Genomic DNA, 10281 nt, shown 5'->3' with positions numbered 1-10281 from the left:
AAAAATCGACTTTACTATCGATGGCAAGACAGTTTAAAAGTATGCATGGATACTGTGCAGCACAGTAGCTTGGAGACACTTGCACTTCCTACTGTGGGCTGGTAAGCGCCTCTACTTCCATTCAATATCAATCACTATTAAGTGATCAATCAGTTCTAAAAAAAAAAAAAAAAAAAAGACTTCAGAAAAAGAAGATCTAATGTTGTAATTAATTGCTGTATAGTCCTCTCTGTTACAGACTCCAGACCAAATGATGCTGTGGTGAAGGTGGAGGAGTGTGATCAGGAGTGTGATCAGGAGTGGCCCAGCCCGCCCCTCACTGAGCCATAATTAGACGATCACTCCTCCAGTCACGCTGCAACTCCGACTCTCAGCTCCATCACATCCACCTCTCGGACTCACTGTTTTGTTTTGTTTTCTTCTTCTTCTTTAAAGCAACATCGGGGAACTGAAAGCCTTCGGACACCTTGTTTTAAATCAGATCCCACACCTCTCTCTGTCTCTCTGTCTCTCTCCCCATTCAATGGGTCCGCGGATCGCGCTGCTCTGCTCTCTGCTCGGAGTCCTGCTCGGCCAAGGTAAGTTCACCTCCGGCTTACTGCTTCGCAGGAAAGGGCCACGGCCAGCCAAGTCGTGCGGGAGACGAGCTGAGCTGTTAGAGCAGATTCTTGACACTTCGTCAGGGTGAAGTTTGCAGCAGGAATCAAAGCGATCACAGACAAAGGCTGAAACACGCAGAGGGGATGAATTTGTCATAGGACTAGTTGGGACATGTGATGAAAGCTCAGTTTACAGAGTTGGGTGTTTCAAAGTTGGGTCTGAAATGAAGTTGGCTTTCTTCTTTCATTGTAAATACTTTGAAACTGACTAAGACACTTTTTGGTCACTTCCCCCCCCCATTCTATTGTTTTCTGTCTGACACTGTTGGCATTTGATGAAAACAAAACTGCCCAAGTCCATGCACAGACTTTGGTCTGACAAAATCCACATGTTTGATCTTTACATAAGACCTCAAAAGTTAAGCTGTCTTTAACTTTTTAATTCACGACACAATTGGCATTGATTCATCGTGATATACAAAGATAAGCTCCCACTGCCTGGTTTCTGTAATTCCTTCTCTGCAGGCCAAAGGCCAAGTATCTTGGTATGTTGTGATGCTCTGTCAGAATGACCAGCGTCCCATATGGGCACCGTGGTATTGACAGACTGGTGTGATTTATTCTTGTGCACCCACAATAGAGTCTTCAAAGTGTGGGATGGGGCATATCCAAATGCTCATGGTCCCCTGGTCACGCAAGGGGCAATTTTCACAGTCAGCAGGCGCCACTTCTTTTTCCAAGCTGTCTTCATTTAAGGGGGTGGAGGGTGGTGTCACAGGTCAGCATGGTATAAATCTGAGCCAACCAACAGCTCAACCAGTCAGATGGCCAAAGATCCAAAGATCTCAGTAGTACATACTGATAATTGGATAGACAGACAGATAGCTAAATTGATAGATAGTTAGATAAGCCTTGAGTGCAGTCTGTAAAAGAGATCCACACTTTTGTTGTGACAACTGGCAAGTTCCTCTGTTTGGGTGGAGTCTTGTTTACAGGAGTTGTCTAGACACAGGGAAGGCTTGTGCTGCTCTGCCAAGACAGAATGGCCCCCACAACCAACATTACTATCCAAGATGGAAATCAGCTCTCTCCAAACAGACAATGCATCACTGAGACACAGAGCTGTGGTAAACTGCTTCTAGACTCAGGGATGGCTGGGCCTGGTTTGCCTCTTCTGATAAAACAACACCAAACTATTTTAAAGGCACTTCTGGTCTTTCGATTTGGATTAGCGGAGCAGCAGACAGTGGTGACTTTGGAATGACTGTGTGATGCTTAGTGGGTTTGAGTTAGTTATCAGCTGAGAGCTACTGTGGGGAGAAATTTGGAGAGTATGTGACCAACTATTCCTGCCATTCAGAATTAACTTAGCCACGGGTAGACAGATGAAGGGAATTAGTTATTTTGTGGAATCTGGAAAGGTGCTCCTCAGATGCCTTTCCCGTTTCAATACAAGTTGGGTGTTTTGGCAAGTGGGTGTCAATTACTGGTAGTGGTAAAAAAAAAAAAAAACACATAAAAGGAAAAAGAGAGAGCATGAGAAAAATTCACTATGACATCTTATGTAGAGTTGGCCTACAAGGACATTTCAAACTTGCACATCAAACCTTTTATACAAGATATTAATGATGTGCAACATTAATGCATATTATCAGCTTTTTGCAGGCAGAATATATTATATAATATATAATATATCTCAGTGGAATGACACAGTACAGCTGTGCAGATAGAGATCTTTAACAATTACAGACTGAGACAGAGACTCAGAGACAGCCTTCTTGGTAGGCCCATGTGAAAGCCTTTCAAATTGCCATCTCATTTCATCCAGCTGCTACAAGGTTTATTGGCCAGAGGGTCCTGGGATGTGCCAGACTTCCAGTAGTCAGTAGTGAGTCAGCTAATGTGTCTGCCTAGTAATAAATCCTCAATGTCTATATTCCCTTCATGGTGCCAGGTTAATCATCCCCTGTGTAGTACCAATAGCCCCACAATTTTAACTTTTTCTCATGAAAAAAAACAACAACAACAACAACAACAAAACAAAAAAAAACAGGAATAGTCATCCTGCTCATGTCTGGGCTGCAGAACTGGGTCGATAGGAACCTAAGAACGGCTCAGAGATGTCTTATCACAGTGCTTACTGTGTTATTATGAAGTTAATCAGTGCAGAAACCTGCGATGACTATTCCTGCCTTTTCCTTATCTTTGATTTAATGATTCTAATAAAATTCCTTTTGCTCCTGTGGGAGAAAGCAGCAAGTCTATAAAACTGAGGACTACTATTCCAGACACTTGTCCTCACCTAATTTAACTCACTATCTTGAAGCTGCTTACTTCTGCCAGATGCAGTGTGTCTCAAACAGATGCATTCCTTCAGTGCATTTCACAATCACTATTCCCAATAATTCAAAACATTCAGATGCTAAATAGCAACAACTCCTATTCTATTACAATGGATTAATAAAATTTATGTCTCGGTGAGTTTGTTTTCCCTCTCTTCTTTTTTTTTTACTCTCTCCAGGGACGTATTATTAACAGTTTGGCACACTGATCCCGGTATGAGCTGAAGGCAAAAAAAAAAAAAAAAAGGTCCAATGGGTCAATCTGCCAAAGCTATTTCACGTTTGGCAGATCACACTAACCACAGGCGAATGAATGTACTTGATATGATTGCGTCGGGTGATTGTTTACAGAGTTGAGGCATTCCACACTCTCTAATCCGCATGAATAAACAGCCAGATTACCACAGAGTTGGTTACCCTCCAGTAAAAAAAGACTCTTGTGTCTGCAACAACATATCCATCATTCATTGTCTCAGTCATAAAAAAATGGCCAAAAGGCTCTGACTTTTGTTTGTTTGTCTTTCTAAGAAGATGAAAACTGCAAGAATCCAGATTTGATTTGAGCTTTGTAATTCGCTTTGATAACTAGCCAAAACAATGCCCCAATCAGTACCCCTCAGTATTATGACTATGCCATTTACTAGCCATGAGTAGCATACCTTATGTGTCTACAGTTGTGGCCTGTGGCTGACATGTTTCCAGTTGTAATTATTTACATTTGGGTCTCCTGACCAAAGACAACGATGCAAGGAAATATCCTGACGGTACCTTTTCTTTACCTGGTCACACATGCTGAAGTGTTTCTTTAAATGTGTGTATGAGCAGAGCAGATCTCCATAGAGGACTGCTGCAAGGATGGACAGAAGCGTGGCAATGACAATGAGGACTGCTCGTCCCTCCCCCTCATATCTGAGTCAACCACATGCAGGTAAGCAGGCACTATATCTGCTGCTTTGCTCTCGATGAGAGCGCTCTATTAGAACTTGCCTGGGGCTTATTCAGATTTACAAGTCATTAACTGTTGTACCCTTTGTAACAGTCTTACATTTGCTATCTGCACCACAGTAGCTCCTGCAGGATTGCCCCAGAGGGACTTTGCCTGTACCATTCATGGGGGAAATATCTGTGGGTCCTTAATTTGAGATTGCTTTACCTTACTCCAATAAATCTCCAGGCACATTATTCACTTCACGTGAGAGCGGGAAACACTAATAGTGATGGGATAATAACAGGTCTGCTGGTAACCCTAGAAGGTGTGCTGCCACAGGTTCAGGGCCCATAGGCCAGGGAGAGCTACTGCTGTGAACACTTATGGCAAACACATTTACCATAGCCACCCTAAGTGATCCCAAATTTGTCTAAATTATAGTGTGAGGGGAAGAGAGGAAAAGGGCAGAGGTTTGTGGGGGAGCAGGGTGTATTTGGGGGTGGAAAAGGATGAGGGTGGGGGGTCTGAAGAGGGGCCGTTTCAAAACCCAGGAAATACCTTTGAGGTGAAATGTGACATAGAGGGAGGATGGAGAGAAGGCAATAACAGGAAATCTGAACGATTACTTCAGACACTGAAGGAAAAAAAGCAAAGAAAGAAAAGCGAGGAGAAAAAAGGAAAACTGGACCATGACTGTGCCCTTAAAAGGTTCTGCAGAGGAGGTGTGCGCCTTGACGTGAATGTGAGATCCACTGTGGTTTATGTGGAAAGAGATTTCTGGTAAGAGTTGATAAAGAGGATTGTTGGAAATGAGAGAAGAGACGTGAGGGAGTAGCGTTTTGTGCTTTCTGTCTTGTAAAATTCAGTGAGAAAGGGAAAGATCCAAACCAGACAGAAACAGTCACCCACTTTTAACTGGTTGGACCCGAAAACAGCCAGCAAAATGTCAGACAATGTAAAGAAATCCTTATATCAGCAAGATTTTCAGTAAGTGATATTTGGATATTAGTGCCTTTGTCAAGATTAGTTGCAAGAATTTCTGCTACTTATTTTCTGTTCTATAACTATTAGTCAACCAACAAGGTGCCAGTTGTCCCCCATTCTCCTGTTGTACAACTGGCTTATTTCAAAGGAGTGGTTTGTATTAGTATATTAGTAATATTGCCATAGAGGTAATTAAAGCCACAAGCATAACTTGAGTAAGGAAATCTAGGCAAATATTCACGTTAGGAGTCAACTGTTGGTTTAAGTCAGGTCATAAACAGCCAAAGAGAGGCCTCAGGGAGTGCTGCTCAACCCAGTTTAGGCCAAGTGATGTTGTGAAACTCCCATTGAGTCCACACATTTCTTTCCTCATCACGCTCTGCATTTTTAGTGTGACAACTCTGAGATCCCCATCAGGCATGCCTCGGGCCCTTTTTGAAGGGCTACATTTAAAGGAAGAGTTTTGCACAGAATTTTGTTGGGGTGTGTGATTAGGGTTATTGCTGGAGCTGAGAATAAATGCAATTTTTATTTTTTGTCTCACTGACAGAGTGGTGCAGGAGCAGTGCTGTGTGACAGTGCTTGAGGATAATATGTGCACCACTGGTATTGACCTGGCCAAAGAGCAACGAGCCTGCGATGATTTGTTCTCTAACACCTGCGAGACCAAGACTACAAAGGTCTGTTGACAACCTGCATTTGCACATGTGCAAATGTTTGCGCATGTGTGCCTCATTAACTGAAAATGCTGTGAGCACGAGACAAAAATGGGGAGTATAATCAGTGTGTGCACCAAAATTCTCCCCCCTGCTCAGCCACTAGGGAGTATATCACTCTGCTGAACAGCCAGATTGGAGGCAAATGATTGGTGAGAGTGATGATGTGTGTGTGTGTGTGTCTGTGTGCCTTGAGCAGGATGAGGCATGTATCTCCAGGGAGAATTGGAGCTTGTTGCTGTCAGATAGATTATAAATTCTGATTCTTCCTCAGGCTCACATCCAAGCACATTTTAGCCTCTCCTTGCTTTCGTTGCATCTCAGCCCACCCCTCTGAGTGCCCGTTTATTTTCACAACATGCTGCACGTCGACATATCTCCAAGATAAATGCTCGGCAGTAGGTGGAAAAGAGCGGATGCGAGTTGGTGCATTTCAAAGGGACGACTTGTCTTCACTTGATCACCTGTAAAGTGCAGGTAGCAGCTCGTAGTCAATTACGTAAGGCGAATAAGACATGAGATTTATATCTTTGAAAAGGAGACTCTTTGACACACTCACATTGACACATTGTGCCGTTACAGCTCCAATATCGAAGGACGTCATTCAACAGCATGTGACAGGGAACAGAAATTTTATCTTTAACCCATCATGGACAGCCGAGATGAATTCACAAAAACCTGTAATTGTTGCGAATCCTTAACATTAGGGGTATTAATGAGAGAGAATACTCCTTTAGCTTAGCTTAGCTTTAAGGCTGGAAGGAGAGGGAAAGGCCACCTTGTGGCTGTCTAAAAGTGAAGGAAAGCCTTGCTACCTTGACAAAACTAAAGTTTTTTGGTCTGACAGGAGTTTGGAGAGCCACTCCACAAAAAATAGTAATGCACCAACCCTTAAAATAGTAACAGTTAAAAACAATATGTAGTGTTCTAATCTATGATTCAATGTGTGCTATCATGCAGGTTTTAAGAGGAAAATTTAATTTAATTGTGTCACATTGCTAAATATAAGTGTTTACTCCGCTTTTAGTTGTTTCCACTTAATCCTGAGGAAAGTATTTGGCTTTTCACCAAAAGCAGTGAGTGAACAAGAGCGGTTAAAGCTGTGGATAGTAAAACTGAAAAAATAATCTCATATATGCAAGATATATAAAAAGCACATTGTCTTTATGTGGGGAAAGTTTTATTACCCTGAACAGGCCATGACTAGCATCAAGGCTGTTTACTATAGCTTCTCCTGAAAAGTGTTCATTTCCTGACGACCTAAACGTTTTCCAAGATAATACCAAGGCCACAAAAGCATGTGCCCACACATAAACACACTCAGTAGCAGTTTGCAGGTCCTAGTGAGCTGCAATCTTTGCAAGACCAAGGGCATGTGCTCAGTCTTACAGTCATTTCACTACAGATAGCCAGATTTCAGGTGAATAGCATCATCGACTGAACAGAGACACAAAGACACCCATCCCCCACAGTCTCCACCTCTCACCCGCCTCCTGAAGGATGATGCACTGACATCACCTGCTGTAATGATTGATGGCGCATATTCCATCCAGAGACGTTGATGATCATCTCATTACTATCTTCCTGTCTGTCTGTCTTGCTTATTTGCTGCTTTTCTAGCCTGTCTGTCTGTATGTCTGTCTGTCAACAACCTGTCAGTTGGCCTGTCTCATCAGTCAGCCACCATTTCTGTCCCTGTGGTTAACTGAGAACTCAGGTGTCTGCCTGTCTGAATGATCTCCTCCTCATTTGGCATTTTAAAAGTCTGTCTCCTGCACCCACAGCGTTTTACCTCTTTTCCTGGTCTGCAGTTTTAGTTTCTCTTGTAACATGAATGCCCCTCATGGAGTTATGAGGATTTACATGGTCTAACGATACATAATGTCTTGTATTCTGCTTTATGTAGATGTGCTGTGACTGTTGTCTCCTGGGGAAGGTGGCCCAGGAGCAGGGTCTATCCTGTGATCACACCCTGTCTGTGGGCTATCAGTGCAGCCTTGTGTTCCGGGCCTGCTGTGTGGACGGAGCCTCCGATAACCAAACAGCCGCTGCAGGACAAACTGACCGTGCGTGAAAAATATGCATTGCCTATACGTAGTAGGCCTTCTTTTTTTTTCTCATCAGTTGGTTATTTCCATTCAAAACACTTTATTTCAGGTGCAGTTTGCAGAGGCGAGTAAATGAACACAATCATAATACAGGCATAAATACAGGGAATTATAGTAAATAAATCTGAAAAAAATAGAATACAATGAGATGTGCCTGTGTATAAGAACATCTACTTTCTCAAATTATTGGCAGTGAAACATAACTCATAGCTGATATCAGATTTAAACCCATGCTGCTGCCTAGTGGATCCATGCAGTCATTGCCAGAGCTTACAGAGGCTCAAAAGTGATGACAGTCAAAGCAACTCCTGCTCAGTAGCAGAACAATAACTGTGGAACCAGAAAACTTTCCGTCAATTGAATGTGGAAATGTGGTTTTTAGTCAATATTTGATTTATTTTTTGACTTACTTATTTTATTCACTTATTTTAACGCTCAGGTTGTTCAATTTATTCAACCTATTATTGTTTATTATATTGTTGTTGCTACACCTAACTGTATGAAATGTGCTTTACAAATAACATGCAATTGTTGCTCATGAGCTCGTCGGCAGAGGAAGAGCGTTCTCTCAGAAAACTTTTCCAGTTGTTTGATCAGTTGATGAAGTAATCAGTTCATCAGGTGTTCACTTTACAAACTGACAAGTTAATTATTATTTGACTGAGAAATGTAAAGTGAATTTTGACTCATTCATGTTTGGACCTAATTTCTTCCTCAGTGTTTTGGCATGAAAATGTATTTCCTTATAGCATAAGACATTTATTGACTGTTCTTAAAGTAGTCAGCAGATTGACATTATTTTGAAAATTGTATTTGCATCAGAATTTTTTGTATTTGGATAACACAGTGCTGTGCTTTAAGACTCAATGCATAAGATGTTGAGATGTGAATGTCTGAATGAGCATGTTTCTTTTCTCTCTTACATAGAATCAAGCAAGGATGAAACTGTGGAAAATGGAGAGAATTCAGTGTTGAGTGACCAATGTCAAGGTACAATGTAAAAGTCAGTAAATCAGCTGCTACACTCACTGTGACCTGAAATTGAATCATTGGCTATTACCATGTTTATGTTGCTTTTTCAGGGAAATGTGTTCATCGCTGCGTTGGCAATGACACCTGTGCCTGTTTCAAAGGATTCAAACTCAAACCAGATGGAAAGAGCTGTGATGGTAAGTCCCCCTCTTACTCTTCTTCATCTCCCAAATACATAGATGAATTTGTGTGATGATGAAATTAGATAAAGCACAAAAATTTGTTACGTATACAGAAGATGTGACACTCCTCTCCTTCCCTCTCAGATATTAATGAGTGTTTGTTGGGAGCCAGCAACTGTCGTGCCGGAGAGCGTTGTATCAACACGGAGGGCTCATTTCGCTGCCAGAGAGAGGTCAGCTGTGGGACTGGCTATGAACTCACTGACAGCAACAATTGCAAGGGTCAGTTAAATCAGTGAAATTGACCAGCCCTGTGTGGTGATACAGTGAACGTAGATAAAGTACACCTGAGTCATGTTTTCTTCATGCTCTTTCTTTGTCCTCCAGATATCGATGAGTGTGAGACAGGCATCCATAACTGTGGCCCAGAGTTTCAGTGCCAGAACACCCAGGGGTCTTTCCGATGTACTCCCAAGGTCAAGTGTGGGACTGGCTATATCCAGGATGCCCTGGGCAACTGCATTGGTACATTCATATTCACACAATAAACTATTTATATGTCTATTACTATTTTCATTCAATCATTAATTCATTCATCTTCAACTGTTTATCCATTTCTGGGTCGCGGGGGGTGCTGGAACCAGTCCCAGCTCACATTGGGTGAGGGTGGGGCACACCCTGAACAGATCACCAGTTCATCGCAGGGCCATGTCTAAATCAGAACTATAATAATCCTTTTCTGGCTGTAGCCCATCATAATTTAAATCATAAAATGAATGAGTGCTGTCATAATTTCCCAGCAACATTTTTTTTTCCAGATATCAATGAATGTCTCAGTCAGACGGGTCCATGCCACAGAGGGCAGGTCTGTGTCAACACAGCTGGCTCCTACATATGCCAAAGAAATTCTGTTAACTGTGGTCGAGGGTATCACCTAAATGAAGAGGGCTCACGCTGCGTTGGTGCGTCTGAATGTCTACATACAGTCCTACAAACAAAGCATCATACTGTCCTGAAGACAGTGCATACTGCAATGTTCTCTTTTGATTAATGTAAATTCTCTTCCACAGATATTGATGAGTGCAAAGGCCCTGAAAAGGTCTGCACAGGTCACAGCTGTATCAACCTGGTGGGCTCCTACCGCTGTGAGTGTGAGAGTGGCTACATCTTCAACAGCATCACTCGCACTTGTGAGGGTAAGAAATGAGCAGATTTTTCCCTGAAATTCTTGCACAGCTCAACCTTTTATTCCACAAGGGACCTTCTGCGACCCAATTTGCATATCTATTTTTCAAAGCCGCTAAAATTGCAACCAAATAATACAACCTTTTTGCATATAAAACTTGAGGAGTTACACTTACATATAATGCATATAATGTGTCCCAAAGTGCCGTTTCCTTCTGCTAATGCGTTTGCAGAAATCTAGTATAAAGATCACAAAACAAAAACA

The 10281-nt window shown here is 42.1% G+C and overlaps 1 protein-coding gene across 2 annotated transcripts in view; it reads left to right on the top strand.

Moving 5' to 3' along the window:
- Nucleotides 1–341: 341 nt before the first annotated feature.
- fbln1 (fibulin 1) overlaps nucleotides 342–10281 on the top strand; it is a 28167-nt gene continuing 18227 nt past the window's right edge. For both annotated transcript variants that reach the window (XM_029522928.1, XM_029522929.1), the window contains exons 1-10: nucleotides 342–578; nucleotides 3767–3869; nucleotides 5404–5533; nucleotides 7476–7635; nucleotides 8605–8667; nucleotides 8760–8846; nucleotides 8976–9113; nucleotides 9219–9356; nucleotides 9650–9793; nucleotides 9902–10027. In XM_029522928.1, the coding sequence (XP_029378788.1) occupies nucleotides 524–578; nucleotides 3767–3869; nucleotides 5404–5533; nucleotides 7476–7635; nucleotides 8605–8667; nucleotides 8760–8846; nucleotides 8976–9113; nucleotides 9219–9356; nucleotides 9650–9793; nucleotides 9902–10027 (1144 nt within the window). In that variant the 5' untranslated portion in view covers nucleotides 342–523. The remainder of the gene's footprint in view (nucleotides 579–3766; nucleotides 3870–5403; nucleotides 5534–7475; nucleotides 7636–8604; nucleotides 8668–8759; nucleotides 8847–8975; nucleotides 9114–9218; nucleotides 9357–9649; nucleotides 9794–9901; nucleotides 10028–10281) is intronic.

The sequence above is a fragment of the Echeneis naucrates genome, chromosome 16, assembly GCF_900963305.1.
Source record: "Echeneis naucrates chromosome 16, fEcheNa1.1, whole genome shotgun sequence".
Taxonomy (NCBI): Eukaryota; Metazoa; Chordata; class Actinopteri; order Carangiformes; family Echeneidae; genus Echeneis; species Echeneis naucrates.
This window is presented reverse-complemented; position numbering and strand designations above follow the sequence as displayed.